General features: G+C 35.3%; 1 protein-coding gene across 4 annotated transcripts in view; it reads right to left on the reverse strand.

The window, feature by feature from the left end:
• The window catches only part of si:ch211-1e14.1 (UPF0606 protein KIAA1549), a 66,336-nt gene that overhangs the window by 21,706 nt on the left and 22,910 nt on the right, over window positions 1-21,720 (reverse strand). For all 4 annotated transcript variants that reach the window (XM_067390115.1, XM_067390116.1, XM_067390113.1 and 1 more), the window contains exons 3-11: window positions 13,962-16,109; window positions 13,642-13,730; window positions 12,590-12,758; window positions 12,342-12,472; window positions 11,325-11,514; window positions 10,998-11,057; window positions 8,436-8,581; window positions 5,784-5,961; window positions 2,276-2,460 (exon numbers count right to left, since the gene is read on the reverse strand). In XM_067390115.1, coding sequence (XP_067246216.1) covers window positions 2,276-2,460; window positions 5,784-5,961; window positions 8,436-8,581; window positions 10,998-11,057; window positions 11,325-11,514; window positions 12,342-12,472; window positions 12,590-12,758; window positions 13,642-13,730; window positions 13,962-16,109 — 3,296 coding nt within the window. The remainder of the gene's footprint in view (window positions 1-2,275; window positions 2,461-5,783; window positions 5,962-8,435; window positions 8,582-10,997; window positions 11,058-11,324; window positions 11,515-12,341; window positions 12,473-12,589; window positions 12,759-13,641; window positions 13,731-13,961; window positions 16,110-21,720) is intronic.

Genomic DNA, 21,720 nt, shown 5'->3' on the forward strand with positions numbered 1-21,720 from the left:
AAGTTCTAAACGGGCTCCAATGTATTTGCACGAGAACAAATAGCAAAACAATGTAGATTTAAAAAAAAAATAGTTTAAATGTGAAAAATGTATTAGAACATGTAGAAACATGTATTAGAACCTAGATTAAAACTATAAAATGCTGTAAAAGTATTCATACTCATTATTTCATGATGCCTAATATCGAATTGAATGTTATTGTAAAGTGTCACTAAAATATAACATATAAAAAAATAAATAAATAAATAAACTGCTAACTTAAAAGTATTCTTCACCTAAAAATGAAATTTACAAAAGAAAAAAAAGAAGAAAAAAAAAGACAACGTTTTTAAAAATATCTTTTGTTCCACTGTCATAAAGTAAGCATAAACTTAATGGTAAGCAAGTGATGACTGTCCCTTTGTGTCAAAGTACATTTTGCCAAATCCGCGAAATATCAATTTAAGTGAAGCATGAAGAATATTTGAGCATGAAGAATAAAGTGTAAAGCAGGCTATTTAACAATGTAAACTGATTAAACCAGAGAACCTCATTGAAGGATTAAGCAGGGTCATTGGTGAGAATGTAAATGAGAGTAAGGATAGTTCCTGAGGGTAGTGAGTGTGTTAGTAAGGGCACACATGGAGTGTGTAATGACTATGCACTCCTCAGATGAGTGTAGTTAAATCAAGGAGTTCAGACTGAGAGAATCAGCAGGCATTGCTCTGGATAAGAACATCACTGCTGAGCATTAACCCAACAGCCAGCTGAGCGTTAGACTTCATTACTGCTGTGACTCTTTGAGTGTGTGTGTGTGTGTGTGTGTGTGTGTGTGTGTGTGTGTGTGTGTGCTTGTGCATGTCAAGTCTGGTTATAGTAGCAAGATTAGAATGAATAGTGATATCTGAATTCATTTGATAGTAAGGACAGGGCACTCGAAAACAGCATGGGTTGTGACGCAATGACCAAAGACAACTAAAGTAATAAAGTGTGTGATCATAGCGGTGTTGCTCTAAAGATGACTCAATAGGATGAAATCAACTTAAAATAACTAATTATATATATACATACAGCTATGGAAAAAATTAAGAGACCACTCCAAGTTCAGAAATCAATTTTAAGTGGTCTCTTAATTTTTTCCATAGCTGTATGTGTAATATATATATATATATATATATATATATATATATGAAGAGTTTGGTTCCAAAACGCGATAAACGCCATTTTTTAAAAAAAAGTTTGAGTTTCCGCCAAAATCAGTATTGTATCTGGTTGGTATTGAAAAGTCATTCATTAATCGTGTTATTCTGTCATGTTTTCTCCCTTGCTTTCCAAAACGTGACAAACGCCAGTCTCCTTTTTCTGCAGAATGCGATGTATCCGCTCAACCAATCACAGCACACAATTCCACCCACTGTAAACATTGAAGGCTTTTTAAAAAAGCTGTTTTTAATACCAATGTACTCGGCAAATGTGTTTATTTAACTGTGAGGTGGCGCCAGATACTCTTTAATCGGTAATGATAAATAATTTATAACATTAACAAGATGACCCATTGAATTCATTTTGGGAGCGATGGCTGAATGTATTTTTAGTAAAATGCCTGTGTATATAAGATAAATATTGTTTATAGTTTAGACTAGTCATATATATATATATATATAAATCTTTTCAAAACACGTCATTCAGACAACACACTCATTAGTCAATTTTGAAAATATGTTTAGCTCATGCCTAGTCACAACCCATACAAAAACCTGGAAAAATTAGATAGAGATAAACATTAGAAAGAATAAACATTTATTTCACTACAAAAATGACGCAGCTACTTCTGGGAACTCTTGACTTATGACTCAATGAATGACTGAATCGGATCATTAAAATGAACTGTCTAAACGAACTCATTTGCTAAATGAATCAGCCTTCTCAATGCCAAGAATAACTGAGCATAAATAGGTAGAGTAGCGGACAGACAACTAAAAAACACTTCTTCATGTATCCAATTCTGATCTTTCAAAGTTGGCTTGTATCTGGCTACAGTCATTTAAATCAGAGAGGAGATAAGCAGCTCAGACTCACAGGAGCCACCTACTTATTAGTAATGTCACTGACACATCAGCAGAGATGGCGGACAGAAAATGAAACAAAACAAAATGACGACATGACCTATGGTTGAACCTTAGAGCAGAAAGTTAGTTCAAAACATTTCTGCAGAAGCAGTACTTCAACATCCCAGAACACATTTCATTACATTTAAATCATTACACAGCGTTTCCTGTCTCTCTATCTCTCTCACCTTCTGCCTTTGCTGGATTGTGCTCATGGTGTCTGGCTGGAATTCCAGTTTGTCAGTACGGCAGAGTTTCCAGTAAAGGATAGTTATTATAATGACGACCACCACCACAGGTACCACCACCCCTACGATTATCCACGTGTTGGTCTTCTCTGTGTCTGAGGGAGGAGAGGCCTGTTTCTCCACAGCTGAACATACACAAGGGTAAACGAGAATGTCAGTGACTTAGGACAGCATGTATTGTTCAAAAGTTTGGAGTTGGTAAGTTTTTTTTTATGCTTTTTATATTCAACTAGGCTGCATTTATTTGATCAAAATACAAAAAATAGAACTCATGTGAAATATTACCATTCGAAACTAAAAGTTTTCTATCTTGAATACATTTTAAAATGTTATTTATTCCTGTGATAGCAAAGCTAAAGTTTCAGCAGTCATTACTCCATTCTTCAGTGTCACATGATCCTTTAGAAATCATTCTAATATGCTGATATGGTGCTTAAGAAACATTTCTTATTATCATCAATGTTGAAAATGGTTGTACTGCTTCATATTTTTGTTGTAACCATGAACCTTTTATTTTTCAGGGTTTTTTGATGAATAGAAAGGTTAAAAGAACAGCATTCATTTGAAATTGAAACCTTTATGCCTTTACTGACACTTTTGATCAATTTAATGTGTCCTTCCCGATTAAAAGTATTAACTTCTTTAAAATAAAAAATAAATGACTGTCTTCTTACGAAAAACTATTACATTCACAGCATTGCCACACGGCATCACACAATCTGCTTCATCAGAATTAGCGTAAACTGTCGTCTACAGTACTTTTTCTTTTTCAGGTCAGCTTCTATCATGGTGGAGCAGCTATCTGCAGAGAAACTTGTTAGTTAAACTGTTGACATGTTTATAACAAGCTATCTGAATAGTATAGCTGAAAATAACAGTTTAAAGGCACGGACACTTAAAGGAAACTTGATTCTCCCTTAAGTAGGGATGCACCAATACTGCAATTATGGCCGATATAGATAACCCCATAAACATTTTTAGATACTAAAATGTTACCCTCTTCTATCTAAATAAATTAAAAAATAATAAATTAAAAAACTAAAACCAATCATTTTACATGCTTCAAGTGAATTTGGGCATTATAACATTATAAAAATTACAGTATAATAATGGATGGATATTTTGAGATTTGGTAAAGATTACATTTAACAGGTGTTCCTAAATTATTTTGTTTTTAAATGGTTAGTTCAACCAAAAATGAAAATTGTATCATTATTTTCTCACCCTCATGTCGTTCCAAACCCGTAAGACTTTCGTTCATTTCGTTCATGAGAGATTTCTGTCAGTCTACGCAACTACCGCTTTGATGCTTCAAAAAGTGTTTGTAAAAGTAATCCATATAAATCCAGAGGTTTAGTCCAAATTTTCAATCACTTTATATGATTAACAGATTGAATATAGGCATTTATTCACATATAAACATTGATCAGCAAACATAAACAGAAGCTCAGCAGTACTTGCTTGATGCGAACAAACCTCATTGGTTTTTGCAGAAGCTCAAACGTGCTGCGTAACACACAATAAATGTCATTATAATAATAAGAAGAAACCTCATTGGTTCTCGCACATCAAGCGAACATGCTTGAGCCTCCGTTTACCACAACTGATGTGTGCATTGATAAATGTTTATGTGAATAAAAGCCAAAATTTAATCTGTTCATTATATAAAGCGGTCAAGTCTCTTCAGAAATATTGTACTTAACCGCTCAATTCATATGGAATAGTTTTATGATCACTTTATGAACTTTTTGAAGTGGTAGTTTTCACTTTTTCATAGTGGTAGTTGCGTAGACTGTCAATAGTGGGACAAAAATCATTTTGATTTCATCAAAAATATCTTAATTTGTGTTCTGAAGATGAACAAAAGTCTTACAGGTCTGAAACAACATGAGGGTGAGTAAATGATGAATTTTCATTTTTGGGTGAACTAACCTTTTAAATGAATGTTAGATGATGGCAAAGATCATCTAAATGTAAAAGCAATTAAATAACCAAAATCTCAAACATCAGTTTGAAGGCCTGTTCACACCGGGACGAATATCGCGCTCGATTTTCGCTACGTTTAACGCCTCGTGACTAAACAACGGGCGGAAAACGCGAAGCGTAAAAGCGTCATTTTTAAAAAAACGCCTCGGGTTATTTTTTTTTTTTTTGATGCGCCACGTTAAAAACTGGCCAACCAATGAGATTGGTGCTTTTGTTCACGTGCCTGGAGCTGCTGAAGTTACAGTAAAACACGACTTGGTGGCGCTCAAGCACAAAACGGTCTTGCCGAGCACACAAGACAACGAAGAGAAAGTAGGTAGATGAGGAAGACCCCTACAAACTATCCCTGCGTCTCAAACAGCTCCCTAGCTTCCTAGGTCGTGTATCAGTATACCATTTAAATGAATGTGGCCGACTCCCTAATCAGTGCCCTGACTAGTGAACTAGGGAGCTGATTGAGACGCACGCTATGGGTGCTCTGCCAGTTCTTGGACATACCAATAGATGTGTATTATTTCTGTATTTTTGCTGTTTTTTTTCTTTTACATTCAAGAAATATAGTTGAGAATGTCTATTTCATAAATGTTTATTTGCACTACTGTTTCTGACTACCATCTCTCATATATGCCATTTAATATCTATATTTTTATCTTCTTTAACTTTACTAAAATCATGTTTATTTGCACTACCGTTTCTGACTACCATCTCTCATATATATACCATTTAATATCTGCATTTTTATCTTCTTTAACTTTATTAATATCATAAATATGTTTATTTGCACTACCGTTAAGCACAAGCGCCACATACTGTCAGGGAGTGAATTTGCACGTTCACTCTGCGCATCGCCAGTGAAAATCGCTTGGGTGTGAAAACAAAAACGTCTTGAAAAAGGCTGGCGATAAATGCGTGCGATATTTGTCCCGGTGTGTACAGGCCTTGAGAGATGATTGCATTAAAATCAGCCATATATTAAATGGATATGTACAATTTCATACATTTGACAACAGATGTTGGATTCATTAAACAGCAAACATCAATAATTTAAGTTGGTCCTGCTTTTGAATTCACTGTAATTGGAGACCTATTAAGATTTATGCTAAAATTCAAAAGTCTAAGATGTTATACAACAGGAAGCTACTAAATTTAGTCTAATGAATCTAGTGTTTATGCTGTGGGTGATGCTGTTGTAAGCCTGCCACATGTTACATAAAAAGGCAGAGCTCTCTTGAGATGTCACGCTATCTGAACTCTCGTCTTTGACGTTTAGAGCATTAGAAATAAAGAACGTTACCACAAAAACCACTGCCTGCTATGTTACCATCAATCAAAATAATTTAAATGACCACTTCATCATTGTTTTTTACCATTATTGTATTTTGGTTTATTGCAATGCTATGTTATATAGTTTCTCTCCCACTGATTTTTTTCTACTGAAAGAATTAAAAGTCAGAATGCTCACGCTGTGCTAATATTCCCTGGATGCGGTATCCCATGATGATCGCTGCATGCTGTACGTCAAGACTGTTGAGCATGTTTGCTGTGGTTGCGGCGGGAAGTCTCTGTCCGTTAGCTCCTTCCACAAAGTAGATAATTTCTAGAGGGTTGTCAGGGCCCACAAGACGAGTGGTCTGTACAATCTGAACAAAGTTTAAAAATTAATTTCATTCACTGTCATGCCTTACCAAAAATATTCACACAGATGCAAAAATGTTGTCATTCAGCATTTGAAACAATTCAATCGAAACATCTGACTAGCTTTAAAAACAACAACAATGTATTGCAAAACATTCTCAAGACTCTTTGTGAAGGAGTTTATAGAGAACATTGTGTTCATTTTACATTTTGATAGAATTTGAAAGAAAAAGAATCATTTAGTCTTATTTTGTGAATTCAATCATTTAAAGGGATAGTTCACCAAAAAATTAAAACGATCTCATTATTTACTCACCCTCAAGCCATCCTAGATGTATATCTCCTTTCAGACAAACACAATCAGAGATATATTTAAAAAAATATCCTGGCTTTCCAAAGATTTATAATGGTAGTGAATGGGGGGCAAGATTGTGAAGAAAAAATGCATCCATCTATCATAAAAATAATCCATATGGCTCCAGGGGGTTAACAAAGGCCTTCTGAAGCGAAGTGATGGGTTTTTGTAAGAAAAATATCCATATTTCAAACTGTTTAAACTATAATTACTAGCTTCTGGCAGACGATTTGCGGTGGAAGAGTAACCCCTGACCCGACGCATGAGGCAATGACGGACGCGGAAGCACAGATGATAGAGCAAAACAAAACACCAGTCACAAATTAGAAGTCTAAAACAAGGAATTTTAAAGAGAAATGTCTGAGGATTTTGAGGAGGAGCTTGAGTTTGTTTAAACCGCGAGAGGCGTCTAAGCTTACGCTACTCCCACATCCTGCTTCATTCGTCATTACTCTTGTGGCGCAAGTCAACTTGCAAAGTATGTGTATGGTTGTTATTTTAGTTAATAAAGTTTTAAATATGGATATTTTTCTCACAAAAACCCATTGTTTTGTTTCAGAAGGACTTTATTAGCCCCCTAGAGCCATATGGATTATATTCATGATGGATGGATGCATTTTTTGGGGCTTCAAAATCCCGCCCCACCCATTCACTACCATTATAAAGCTTGGAAGAGCCAGGACATTTTTAAATATATCTCAGATTGTGTTTGTCTGAGAGGAGATGGCTTGAGGGTGAGTACATCATGGGATAAATTTCATTTTTGGGTGAACTATCCCTTTAAGTTGAAGTACTAAAATGACTAAAACTGAAATAATAAATAAAGCTTAATGGAGAGAAAAAAGACAATAGCACATAACAAAATGACTAAAACTTCAGCTATAATTAAAATAAAAAACTGAAAAAAATGAAAGCTAATCCAAAATATTAATCAATTCTATAAATAATACTAAAATACCACTAGCATAGGCCAATTTTATATTACTTTTATGGTGCCATTTTGAAGCTTAACAACCCCAATTTGCGTTTAATTAAAATAATGCTTGGGCTTTTCATCAGAACTTTACCTTTTATGTTCCACAGAAGAAAGTAAGTCATACAGCTTTGAACCGGTGAGTAAATGATGACAGAATTGATCTTTTTCAGTCAACTTTTCCTTTAACTCAAATGCTAATATAAACAAATGCTAATTGTTCCTCACACACAAAAATAGGAATCAGAACTCTGAATATGCTACAATTAACTTCTTAAAATTTAAATGTCTTTTAGACAAAAACCCAAAAAGGCTTTCAGAGAGACTGATGGTCTAAAAGATGAGCTAATATGTTTCTAGTCTCCAAGGTTATTGGGGTGGAAAAAGAGAGTGGCAACGTGTGAGCTTCACCTGAGCTCGACCTACATTAAGAGCCCTGAGTAGTGAACTCTCACTGGCCAGGGACGTTAAAAGCTCATTTTGAAAGTGTTGCTCCCTCAGGGTGCATTATCAGAAACAGCACAGAGGATGACCACACAATGTCATAATAACATCCAAGCTTTCATCAACCTACATTCAGTTTAAGAGTGCTTGCAAGATATTCCATAATTCGTCACCTCTCTAAAATTAGAAATTACATCACTGAGCATCATTAACACAGCTCCATTCCTTCTCAACTAATAAGCGGTCATTAATGGACTATGACTTGTTATCATCAACACAAGTCATTTGGAAACTATAAGGTCAGCTAGTCTGCAATCGGGTCTCTATGAAACAAAAAAAAAATCTTCTCTATGTACGCAGAAAGCAATTAATGCTTTAAGAATCGCTCTAGCTGTCTGCAAGCTGTGTTCAATAATTTATCTGAGACTGCAGCTGGAGTAAGACGCGCCGACAGCCGACAGGGGTGAAATGGTTGTTTTTTGAGTGGTTCTGCAGGCCAAGGATGAATAGGAGAGTGTTGCCATGGATACTCCTTGTCCCTGAATGATGATGCGCGGAGGGAGAGCAGGTGTGGGGATGTGCCACAAAGACAGAGATTGATTAAGAATCCAGAGAGGCATTAGACATGCAGGAAGAGCTCTATAAACGAGCTCATGCATGGAAAGCATGAATAGAATAAGGCCACATAACACAGATGATTTACAAACCTGCACACTGTTGTTTCCCACACTTGTTGCTCTCTTAAAGCGACGCCCTGTGCCCAATGCATCGCCCAGCAACAGAGCCAATCTCCTCTCAATCGTAGCCTGGAAGATCTTGTCACTCGCACGCGGGTCCAACACTCCCAACAACACTGAACAACCACAAACAATATGTAATACATGACATTATGGCACTACAATTGCTCATTTCCATTTTAAAAATAGACTGGATATTTGATAATATAGTAACATTACACAACAGTAATATTGTGAAATAGCATTTAAATTTGTATTGCAACTGTTTTCTATTTTAATATGTTTTAAAATGTAGTTTATTCCTGTGCTGTAAAGCTGAATTTTCAGCATTACTACTCCAGGCATCAGTGTCACATGATCCTTCCAAAATCACTCTAGTATGCCGATTTGGTTCTCAAAAACATTTCTTATTATTATCAATGTTGAAAAAAAGTCGTGCTGCTCAATATTTTTGAGGAAACTTTTTTTTCGGGATTTTATGTTTATGTTTTTGAGAACCAAATCGGCATACTAGAGTGGTTTTGGAAGGATCATGTGAAAATTCAGCTTTACAGCACAGGAATAAACTACATTTTAAAACATATTAAAATAGAAAACAGGTGCAATACAAATTTAAATACTATTTCACAATTTTACTGTTGTGTAATGTTACTATACTATCAAATAACCAGTCTATTTTTAAAATAGAAATACCTGCTGTACACATATACATTATGTATGTGATTACTTTAGATTAATTAATCACAGAGTATGTAATTAATTAGATTAAAAATTTTAATCGATTGACAGCCCTATTAAATATATATATATATATATATATATATATATATATATATATATATATATATATATTAGGGCTGTCAATCGATTAAAATTTTTAATCTAATTAATTACATACTCTGTGATTAATTAATCTAAAGTAATCACATACATAATTTTTACTGTGAAAGTATTAAATATGTAAATTCAAATGAATCAATGCAGGGTTTTTCCTGGGTCAAAAATGGTCTTCGGTGGTGACAGGCATGGTCATCCACACAAACAGTAAAAAGTGCCCTATCCACGTGATCTGCAAGCCCGATGCTGATAATAAAGTACCCGACACTCTCACTGTAATTCTTTCTTGCCCTCTTCGCAAAAAAAAAAAAAGAAGTGATTTTATAGCTTTGTAAGAGAAGATGCTTTTTTGCTAAACCTGAAAAGTATTAAAAAGTAGCATTTAGAAGTTATATTAACTAATAATATAATTTTCTACCATATAGCCTACAATTGAAGGCACCTAGCTAACAACAACTTGCTTTGTTCTGGTTTCACCTCACTCCAGTCTAAACTAACTGATTTTATAGGTAGGCCTAATTTACTACACATTGTCATTTAAATAACCTGAAAATATTGTGGTTTATTAAGGCTAATTTTACTAACCACTCTTGCTAAATGGGGTAAGCACACTTATGTTCTCATTTCAGAGTTGTTTGAGTAAATGATTCATTATAGACCGTGTGGACAGATCATTTGTTGTCATGATTCATTAAAATGAATCTGTTCAAATGAGTCATTAACGACTGTTATTAGGACATCGCAAAAGATTTGTCAACACGGAAAACACTTCACCACTGGATAGGATTTTTCTTTTTGTTTACTGAAAGTGTGGTTTATGTCAGCTGCACGTGCAGGGCGCCTGTCAGAGAAGATGAGGTAATGTTCTTTTGAGCACTATTCACACCCAGCAGTTATTCAGTAAAAACATTCTCAGAATGCGCCTCGTGAACATGGATTCGGTCTTACGAACTTTTAGCATTATGTCCGTTGATTTGGCATATTATGTGTGAGGTAGAGAGAGTGCAAAGACGGTGCTTACTTTGAAAGAGCTTGCGCGCGAAATCGGCTCCAGGTTCAAAGGTCAATACGGAATGGATTAATCTGCGTTATTTTTTCTCAGATTAATTAATCGAAATTAACCAGTTATTTTGACAGCCCTAATATATATATATTATATTAATATATTATTATATTATTACAGACCACCTTTTCTAAGGCAGTGTATTTTGGAATACCAGTGTGTTTACTCACCTTCAAGCCATCCTAGGTATATATGACTTTCTTCTTTCTGATGATGTATTCAACTTACAAAGGAAGTGTTATGCCGCTCAGTTCAAAACGCTTAAGCTACATCCTAATCCATCTCTATTCAACTTACAAAAAAATGCGCAACTGATGTGACAATATTTTACTTTATAACTTGTTAAATATGGAGAGTTTTCTTACACAAATGCATCGCTTCGCTTCAGAAGGCCTTTATTAACCTCCCGGAGTCACGTGGAGTACATTTATGATGGATGGATGCACTTTCTTGAGCTTCAAACTCGTTGCCCCCGTTCACAACTTGGACGCATCAGGATATTTATTAATATAACTCTGATTGTGTTTATCAGAAAGAAGCAAGTCATATACTCCTAGGTTTGAGGGTGAGTAAATCTTGGGGTAATTTTCATTTGAAAGTGAACTAATCATTTAACATCAGCAGGCCAGTACCTGTTCTAACCCATGAAGAACGCAGCAGTTGGGTTGTGTTCAGCGCTGGGTAGTGGAAAGCTAATGGTGAACAGAAGAAATAAACATCAAATATGAACAAATATAATTCCATTTTCATTAAAACATAGCACACCACATTGAAGCTGCTTTCTAGCTGGTTGAAATTGGTCAATATGTTTTTTCAATATGACCACCATAAGCTGCTATCATGACATTTATGTTTATATATATATATATATATATATATATATATATATATATATATATATAAAAGTTGTTTTGGGAGTGTATTTATGTAATAAAACAGTAATGAGTGTATGGACTCACGTTCTGCAATCTGGCGTACAGGGAAGCCCAGGTAATAGCTGTACTCAACCATGTTAAGTTGTCGAAGCAGAGCGCTCACCTCTGTCCCTGGCACATACCCGCGGATATCACGCACCGCAAAGGTGATCTCCACTGGAACCTTCTGCTGTTGTGCCGCCATGCCCTCAGGACTCAGTGTGATGTTTAAAATCTACAAAACAATTCAGTCTCTAAGATACAATTATCTGAAACTAAAGCAATTAGACATTAGAATGGATTTTAAAAATTACTGTGCAAAAAAAAAACATCCTAAAGACATATTTCAGTGCAATTTTAAAAACAAAAATATCCAGGTTTTCATCAATCAAGCATCTAATGTAAAATGTGAGCTACAAAATAAATAAATAAAATATTATATATAAAATTATATTATTATTTTAAATTACTTATAAATTATGAATTAAATACATGATTAAAATAAATATATAAAACAAATATTCTAGTTACTAAAATAGTAGAAACTAAAAAAATTGAATAAAAATCTTAATATTAAAACATTTTATCCATGCAAGCTCACAAGTCTCTTCAATCACACTCACTGATTTAAAAGACTCATACAATTTCAGAAAGTTACTGAGTGAAATGAATAAGAGACATTAGTTTTGTTGCCTTGACAACATATGAATTGAGCAGTCATGCTCTTTCCTTATCCAATCAGAGCAAACAGTTGGAGATGATGTCATCCCACTGCACTAAAGGCAATCAAGCCTTGAATTCACCTCACACAAGTTAAAAGCATGCTCCTTTTTTGTCAACATCAAAAATTTGCTTGTTCCAGAATAAAAAGTAGCAATCTTTACTGTAAAATTTAGCTAGTTTACATTAGGATCATACACGACTGCTATATAAAGAAGTCATTTAAGAAAATCAGAATGAAACAGAATTAAGAGGATTTGAAGGGGTTCAGTGTCAGGATATTGGTGTTTTTAACTCAGCTGAGCTCTTAATACTGTTAACTGGGTAAAGCAGTCAGCTTACATTTACGGTGAAGTTTGTGGACTCTTGTGAGCGTCGCCGGACTTCAGCTAAGGCTGTGATCAGACCCTTCTCTGTCTGCTCACTGAAGGTACACATACGCACATCTATGTGGCTGGGTACAAACTGAAGTACTGCAAAACACACACAAAAAAAACTTAGTGAAGATGTTTGGTAAAATTCATGATATCTTGACGTGCAACAAAATATAAATAAATAATAATTGTGACATAGTTTGCACTGCAGTGTACCTGTGTGTACATGGTACTGCAGGCCTGGTACAGGACTGATCGGTGATACGCTCATAAAAGAGCTGGTGGTCCGAGCAGAGATTCTCAGAGCATTGATGACTGATATGGCGGTGTAAACCACTGTTCCAGACACAGCACGAAACACAAAATCTGGAGGAGCTTTCACTACCTATTACACATGAAAAGTTCATTATCAACATTAAATGTCAAGGATATTTACATTATTTTTGTAATAGCAATTTAACATCCTTCTCAAGCACATGGAGAAATATCAAAAAGCCTTTCTGCAAGCCTGTAAAATTCACAGCTGATTTCGCACTGTGTTTAAATGCAGAGAGTTGCAAAGAACCAGTTTGTTCCCAGTGAGCAAAATTAGGTGTTGTCTGTTCATGAGGACCCAAGAGATAAAACAGGAAGGAAAGATTTTATCTATATGTTCCACTGACACGTCACTGGATTACAAAACATATTTAAAGTTTCTGTGATTCAAACCAAGAGTAACCAGGTTAAACAATCCCTATTATGCTACATTTTTAAAAGAAACAAAAGCTTAAACAAATGCTGTCTAATTTAAAAAGAGCTTCCTCGGTCTGAATAATAGAAGCTACTTTTCTTGCTCATTTCAATAGGGATTTCTTGAGAAATTACTGGTGAAAAACACCTAAATTTGTTTCCACTCAAGTAATAGTAATAATTGCAAAAACTATTTGTGAACGAAACAGCATTTTCATCCTACAAGTTCAATAGAAAAAAACTTTTTTTTTGTTTCCATCCTGTATTTTCGTGCAATATCCCAAATATGCATAAAATATAACCATGGAAACCCCAAAAAACAGAATGATTTTAGGTTAAATATTTAAAGTGTATATTTTCATATGCTGTTTTTTTAAAAGCACCAATATTCAAGGTATTTGTAGTTGTAATTGTATTGTTTAATATTGTTTAATAGTTTAGATGTAGTAGAGTTGCTGTCACTGCTTGAAATAAAAAAGACAAGCAAAAAAAGAGGAGAAAAACACAACATAGCCCTACTGATCACATGTCCATAGTACCTGTAGCTCCACTGAGCGGTTGTACTCTGCTTTGAGAATCTCTCTGACTTTAGCTTTAGCATATCCAACAGTGGACCCTGGAGGAAACCCTACAACAGAGCAAATATCAAGCTTGATGCTATTCCTAGAACCTTAAATATAAAAAGAACATTAAAATCAAATAAAAGTAGGCTTGCATGGTTGAAAATCCAGTTATTGTTTAAGGTGCATCAATGCTTTATGGGTTGAGTCACACATTGATCCTCAAAAATTAACAGGAGCACCTTGCTGGTTTAAAAATGTGTAAACTGTACAGCAAATTCATTTTCATTATGTCTTACCGACTCTGATCAAGTAGGTGTCAGGTTTAGTGATGTTGCAGAGATACTTCCGGGCAGTGGTTGTTGGAGGGGTTGTGTTTAGGGTTGTACCTGATGTGTCTTTCGCAGTAGTCACCATTGTGTTGTTGGAGCTTGTGATAGTAGAAGACGTGACAGTGGTGTCATTATGTAATTCTGGAGAGGACGTGGTTGTAAGGCTACTGATCGGTGTGGTGTTATCGCTATCAGTAACCATGGTGTCAGAGGGTGTTCCAGACACGAATCCTTCGTCAGCCATCTCGGTTGAAGGAGGGGAGGAGGTGACGTTGAAGGTTGAGCCAGTTGGTAATTCAGAAACACTGATAGAGCTGGTTACTAAAACAGTGGGAAGTACACTACTAGGAAAGAGGGTCTCTGTTGGGAGTGAGGTGATAATCCATTGGCTGTCATTAACAGAAGACATGCCATCTGGTTCTTTAGTCTCTGGAGGTGGGCTAGTCACCAGTAAGGAAGTGTTGTACACTTTAAAAGGTGTGGTAGCCCAATCAGTGGTTGAGTTTATATCTTCTAATGAAGTTGAAGGGTCAATTGAGGGTGTCAGTGTGAATGACGGCTCCAAATATGGCACTGTAGTATCCGGTAAAACTTCAGAGGGATCCAGGATAGTGGTGTTAAAAGGCTCAAATCCAGAGATATCTGTTGACGATTCCTCAGTCCAGGAACTGTTACCTGCAGCCTGTAGATCTTCATCAAACAAAGCTGTTAGCATGTAACTTGGGTCAATGGTGTAGGTTCTAGTGCTCACAATATTGGTGGTGCCCACCGGAACGAAAGAAAAAACACTAGAGGCTGTCTGATTGGTAGTGTGCTCTGGCAAGCTACCATTGTCCTTTGTCAGCTGGATAGTGTAGTATTCTAAACTGTTCATGTCTGGCAAAAGAACATCAGTTGGTTGGATGGTAACAGTGCCTGCCCAGTCAGATGCCAACTCTGAGCTCTCGTTGACAGACTGGTTCTGGTTTAAGACATCTGAAGTTGTCGGGACAATAGGTAGAGAATGGACTCTGGTTGGTTGAATGGTTAAGAGAGATGGAGAAATGGTGTGTCCAAGGTCCGATGTCAAAACACTGGTAAAAACTGTAGGCCTTGATATGGTGAAGGGCGCAACGTTTGTAAAACTCTGAAAATTTGTTATGTGTTTGGTTAAGTCACCGTTGGCTCCATCTGATGTTGAATTGCTACTATAACTGGAACTTTCAACAAGTTTGCTGGAGAAAGAACTAGTAACACTGGTAGATGAGGGATACAACTGTTTGCTGGAAAATGACATCACCACTCTTGTGGGGAACGTAGTGTCATAGGTCTCAGAGTTTGAGTCCTCAAAGTCATACACATCAGATGGGAGATTGGAAACCAGCGAGTAGTCGTTACCTTCAGATCCCATGAAGGACATTGTTTCTACGTAATCTCCAGAACCATAGTCCACATCCATGGTGTTGGTTGGGAAAAAGTCTTCGGGTGGACCCATAGTTTGCTCGACAGACGCTGAAGTCACTGTATATATGAAAACCACATTACTTGGCTCTAACTGCTGATAGCCTGGTTGGATGTTTGGGTAATGGCTGGCTTGTAACTGAAGGTCTTGGATTCTGCTGGATGGTTCCAATTGGTCTCCAAAAGGAACATTAGTGTCACTGGCTCCCACTGTCCCATACTGTGTTTGAGGGGAAGGAATGGGATATTCATCAGGAATTTTCAAAGAAGAATTTTGTCCAACTGAAGGCAAGCTAGAAGGCACAGATGAATCTGTTGCCTGTGAGATTTGGGGAGCTGGGCTGATACCAGACCGAGATAAGGGCACATTATGGAATGTAGGCACTGGAGAATTTAGTTGTCGAGGTTGTCTGGAGGAACCTCTGTGAATAGATCCAACTGCCTCTCCAGACTTTAAGGAACGTAAAGGAGGTGTGGCAAGAGGCTCTGGGATAGTGGCAGAGTTCAGGGAGTAAGTGAATACTGATCCAGTGTTGAAATTGTGATTGTAATTCTCTGTGGATTTGGATGAATCCGAACTAGGTGAAAGAGAAAATCCAGACAAGGCGGTGGATGCATTATGCAGCACTTCCATCGAAGAATCATTTGGCATGTTTGGAGCCTCCAAAGGCCAGACTAAGGAACAAACAAAGACAAAAAAATGCAATAAATGGAATTATCTGAAGAAATGTAGAACTATAGAAATAGCAATAAAACTATATGGAAAACAGTTAATTGAACAAATTAATGCAGATATCTGCCTTATCAATGCAATTTAACATACGTATCTGTAATAGTTCTAAAAGGCTTTGTGAACAAAAATGTTCAATAATAGAATTGGCCCTATTAAGGTTATACACTTGTATGCACATTATAATATTTAGCCTGTGATGTTAACAACGGACCTCATTCATGAAACGAGCAGAACAAATTTTTGTGTAAATTGCTTGTAAAGCTGTTCTGAAGTAAAATTTCAGAATCATGAAAGTGTTCATTTCATAAGCAGTGATTTTGCTAATTGTGCATGAGTGTGCATGCGTGCTTTACTTATGAATGATTGGAATTCATTAACATACACACATTTAACTATCAAATTTGAGGTTTACAAAGCGAAGAGTTTTCGGGAAGGTCTATTTTATGCCCAAATTACTCAGAATTTACTCATTTATTTATGAAAGTTTCATGAATGAAGCTCAACTTAACCTGAATGACGCACAAGAACAAACCTCTTCAGGAAGTTCAAACGTGCTGCGTAGCCAACAAGGTTCATTCTCGTGTGTTACGCAGCAAGTTCAGGTTAGACTGAGCATCTGCTTATGTTCGCTGATCAATGTTTACATGTGAGTAAAAGCCAAAATTAAATCTAATAAAAAGCTATCGAGTCTCTTCAGAAAATTTGGACTAAACCGCTCAATTCGTATGAATTAGTTTTACGATCTCTTTATGGACATTTTGAAGCATCAATGTGGTCATTCGAAGGCAATCAATGGATGGACAGGCATCTCTCAGATTTCATCAAAAAGATCTTCATTTGTGTTCTGAAGATAGTCTTATGAAAGTCTGATGAGTTTGGAACGACATGAGGGTTAGTAATTAATGACAGAATTTTAATTTTGGGGTGAACTAACCCTTTAATCAGGGTAAAACCCAATGCAGTGTGAGATTACTGGATATTTTTTCACAAAGTTACATCAAAAAGTTTGAGTGAGGACGTTCATCATGCCATTGTGCCCAGATGCTTCAAGGCTTTTTCTCCTGCATAAGTCACATTGTCGTGATTACCCAAGTCACAATCTCACACATGTGCAGGTGGTTTGGAATGTGCCAAGGCCATGAAACAGGAGAGTATTTAAATAATTAAGCGTGCCACTTTCAAGAAGGATTCCTGAAAGCAGTATCGGCCTCTCTGGTTTATATTCCACTATACGTTTTATAAAACTTTCCATTTGCATTGCTTTTTACGGTGGGTGCTGAGGTTGGGCATAAAAGCTGGCAGTGTTTGGCCTGATATTCAGAAGCAGCTGCACAGTAATGAAATGACCCATTCTGAGACCATGGATAGAGAGCAAAGGTGAGGAGCTTCTTAATAAAGCATGAGCAAAACAGTCTTAAGCCCTATACGGATGTGACTAGCTTTCCAATAGGAGGTTAGGTAAATTCATTTTAACCTGTGTCAAATAATAATAAAATCAAATTTTCATTGTGCTACCTGGTGCACTCTATGGATTTAGACATATTTACTATTTCACAGTATTGTAAGGTAAATATTGCAATACTTGATCACAAATGTTGTGCAATAAATAAATAAATTAATTCATATTAAGCTAGATTTCACATATGCTGTGTCGCATTATGTCAATGCACACTTGATTTTTCCAAATAAAACAATTTCTAACAAAAATAATGTAATACCATTACCTAAATTTCAATATAATATCATAATAGGATGATTTGCAAAGTGGAATTGATCAATGTGAAACTAGGTCAATGCAATTCCTGAGATGATTTACAAATTACATCAAACCAATTTTTCATTCATGCTATGTGTTTTGCCATTTATATTCAAATGCTTATGCAGGCACAGCCAGTCATCTGCAACAAATCATATACATTGCGACTCAAGGTTCAAAAGACATCATAGTGAAACTCATAATAACATGAATATGAGTAATAGAAAAATAGTAAGCGTTCAACAACGTCTTGGATTCAAATCATAAGCCAGACGGATTTGTGATTCAGGAATAACTGACATCACTCAGCCTTCTGAAGAATTCCCCATGACACATGGGCTTTATACAGATAACTTGTTTAACCCACAATTCTTAGACCAAATATTTAGACCAAAAAAAAAGGACATGCATATAAGATAGAGCATGCTTTCATATAAAACTCTGGCTCTGTTATTCCCAAAAAAAAAAAAAAAAAAGCATTAGAGAAATATCCATAGTGTGAGCCAAGTCCACTGACCACTTTAAAGATAATGAAAAGCAAGAGAGAAAAAAATCTGTGACTACAATCGAGCTGGAAATAAGAAACAGCTTTTTGGCATTAATTATGTAATTTACTTTTTTATCAAATATACATCACACAACAGCAATGCGCAAAAGAAACATCTTATGCTACATTAATCAGGTCAGTATGCTCTTAGTTTGGGCTTCTTAAGAGTAAATAGTACTTTGATAGTATATGAGGCCGCGTTACTCACTGCCTGGGCCAAGTGTTTGAAGCCCCTATAAAGCAGGCGGCTGTGTAAAACAATGATCAACTAAATAACAGAGAAAGAGAGCCTGAAGCAGAACGAGAAACAGTTGTTAGACCTTAATGGCAGCAAGAAAAAAGTCTCAAAGACACCATCACTCAATGTTGTTACTATTAGCTAAATTAAAACTATTAATCTTATGACTAATATGATGAAAATGGCTTAATGTTTCTTGTATGAATTATATTACATACATGCACCATGTAAATTATATAGCCAACTTTATTATTTACCAAACATTAAATGTTCAGTTTAGCTACTTACATCCTATCGCACAGTTTTATTAACTGAAGCGTTGCGCTGGAATTAGCACTAAGCAGCTTCTGGAACATAAATCTCACCTACTTTGATTTGATTGGTCATGTTAAACATTTTGACATTGACGAGCACTATCTGACCACTGACGCAGCTCAGATGAGAATTTTGGTTATCGGTGTTGTTCAATATTCTTGCAGCACCAAAGTAGAGTTAATATTAGGCAATTATTTCACAACCTTTTCTATATACTTTTCAGAAAAATACAGAGGTCCGGACCCCAAGGACCTCAATGGTGGGTATGGCCCTAATTGTAAATGATATAGAATAAATATATTTTGTTCACAAATTATATTTACATTGATTTTTCTTTGTTTTCTTCATGGCAATATTTGTCTCATATTTCCTCTTAAGTTTGTATGCAAGAGTCTACATAATAGCTAATTTTAGTACCTTAAAATTCTGACATTTTAACTAAAGTTCATACATTTAATATTAAACTATAAGCTTAAAAAGGGAAAATTCCTAACATTTTTATTTTAAAAAAAGTTTAAAAGGAATAGTCGCAAACTATAGTCACTAGCTTAAAAGACAAGCAATTTATCTACATTTTTGAAAGGCCATACAAAAGCTTTATAATCATCATACCTTTAGCTTACTTTTTATGCATTATGATTTGGGACACATAAAACTCATCTTCCATACTATTTAGTATATAGTTTGCAGATTAGAACACAGTATACAGTATCTCAAAATGTAAAGCAATGTTGGTGTACAGCTTTAAATAATTTGCAAGTTTATTATTAAAGCAAAATTATGGCATTTCATCTGCATGATTGATAAAGCTCTAAATCTCACAGGAATTATCAATATCCACAGTTTGATGAATGAGTCTCTATGAGAGGGAAGGCGACAGTCATTAATTAGTCTTTTTACTGTAGCAATAAGTGGTTTAAATGACACACGAGTGAATACTAATGTGTTCAACTATCTCAACCAAACACCAATTGCTGATCCACCTTGTCTCAGGTCACTGAGCAAGACTAAAGTTAACAAACAGGACAGAAGAGGCACAGATTACTGCCTGACCTCTGACCTCATTGGATGAACGTTCAGACATTTAGATTTCTATTCGGAGACCCCTATTCCCTCAGGCGAAATTCAATAAAACATTAAAGCCACAACCACCCATGTTTTTCTGTGCTAGGCCAATCAAAATGGGCTGTTGACCCAGTTTTGAAAACACTACAACTGCAAGTCATGTAACACATCCATGACTGACAAGCTAAGCAGTGGACTCTTGTCCCTTAGCACAAGTCTTTATTCTCAAAAAGAAAATGACTCCAGTTAAGTCAATCAAAGACCTGCAGAAAGCACAACAGTCCAATCTGTACGCTACTATTATTTCTGTCCTGAAAACTCTGAGTGTTTGGCATGGTAATGGATAAGACAATGCTGATATGTTTGTTCTTGGCGGAATAGATCTGCTACACTGCTGCTGCTGCAGAGCAAGTACAGGATTACATACACAACACACTGACGTGAGCAAGAAAGACATGCTGCTGTCGTACAAAATAGCATACATTAATTACCCATAGCAGATCTATACAGTTGGAGCTGGGGAAGGTGGAGGGTTTCTGAAATGTAAGCAAATATAATAGGTGGGCTAAACAGTTTGCCAATATATATATATATATATATATATATATATATATATATATATATATATATATATATATATATATATATATATATATATATATATATATATATATATATAATATACAGTTTAAATCCCTATGTATATGAACATTAGTCCGACCCTTGATAACATAAGCAAAATGGAATCAAAAAGACATTTATTAAAGAAAATCTAAATGACTAAGACATTTTCAAACCATTTTTATTCTTGAATGTCCTAGCATCACATTCTTATCAAGCCACAAAAACATGAAAAGAATGAAAAAAAAAAGGAAATCATGTAAAAAAAATCTATTTGTGTTGTCATATGGACAACACAGAAAACTAAATAAATAAATAACTGAAATACTAAACATTTATTTGATTAATTTCCTTTAATCAGTTCAAATAATTCATTTCACTGAATTAAAAACTAAACAACTGCTCAAGAAATTATCATCACTCAAAGATGTTTCAGGGTGGCATTTTCATACATTTTCATAAAAAAATATATGCAGGTAAATATTGTTGTTTATTATTAAGTATGGTTACATTGATCCATATAAAAAAAATAATTTAATATATTGCCTTGACTGTGGAAAACATGCTTGGATGATAAACAAATAAATATATTTTATACCGTATAAATACTGTATTTTACATTTTTTATCAAATATTTTCATGAATCTACTTGACGAACCATAGCTGTTCTACTTGACCAATAGCTGAATCTACAGACAATAGCTGTTTGGTTTAAAAGAATAATTAAATATAGAGATATACTGAATATCATCAAAAAATATTACTTATTATTTAGCTACATTGCCTATCCCTAACTCTACCTTTCTGTCATCTGATAAAGTCCACAAATATTTATTTCAAAGTTTAACCTTTTAAACCAGAATTTTAACAATATATTCTTGAGGAATTGTTGGTGAGCCGGACCAAGCGAAATGATGTAAAATGGCACCAAAAGAAACTCTGATCACATTCAAGACAATTAAGTAATTAATGATGGAGTGACTTAATAATCCTGATCGACGGACAAGTTCA

Source organism: Chanodichthys erythropterus, chromosome 7, assembly GCF_024489055.1.
Source record: "Chanodichthys erythropterus isolate Z2021 chromosome 7, ASM2448905v1, whole genome shotgun sequence".
In the NCBI taxonomy this organism is placed as follows: domain Eukaryota; kingdom Metazoa; phylum Chordata; class Actinopteri; order Cypriniformes; family Xenocyprididae; genus Chanodichthys; species Chanodichthys erythropterus.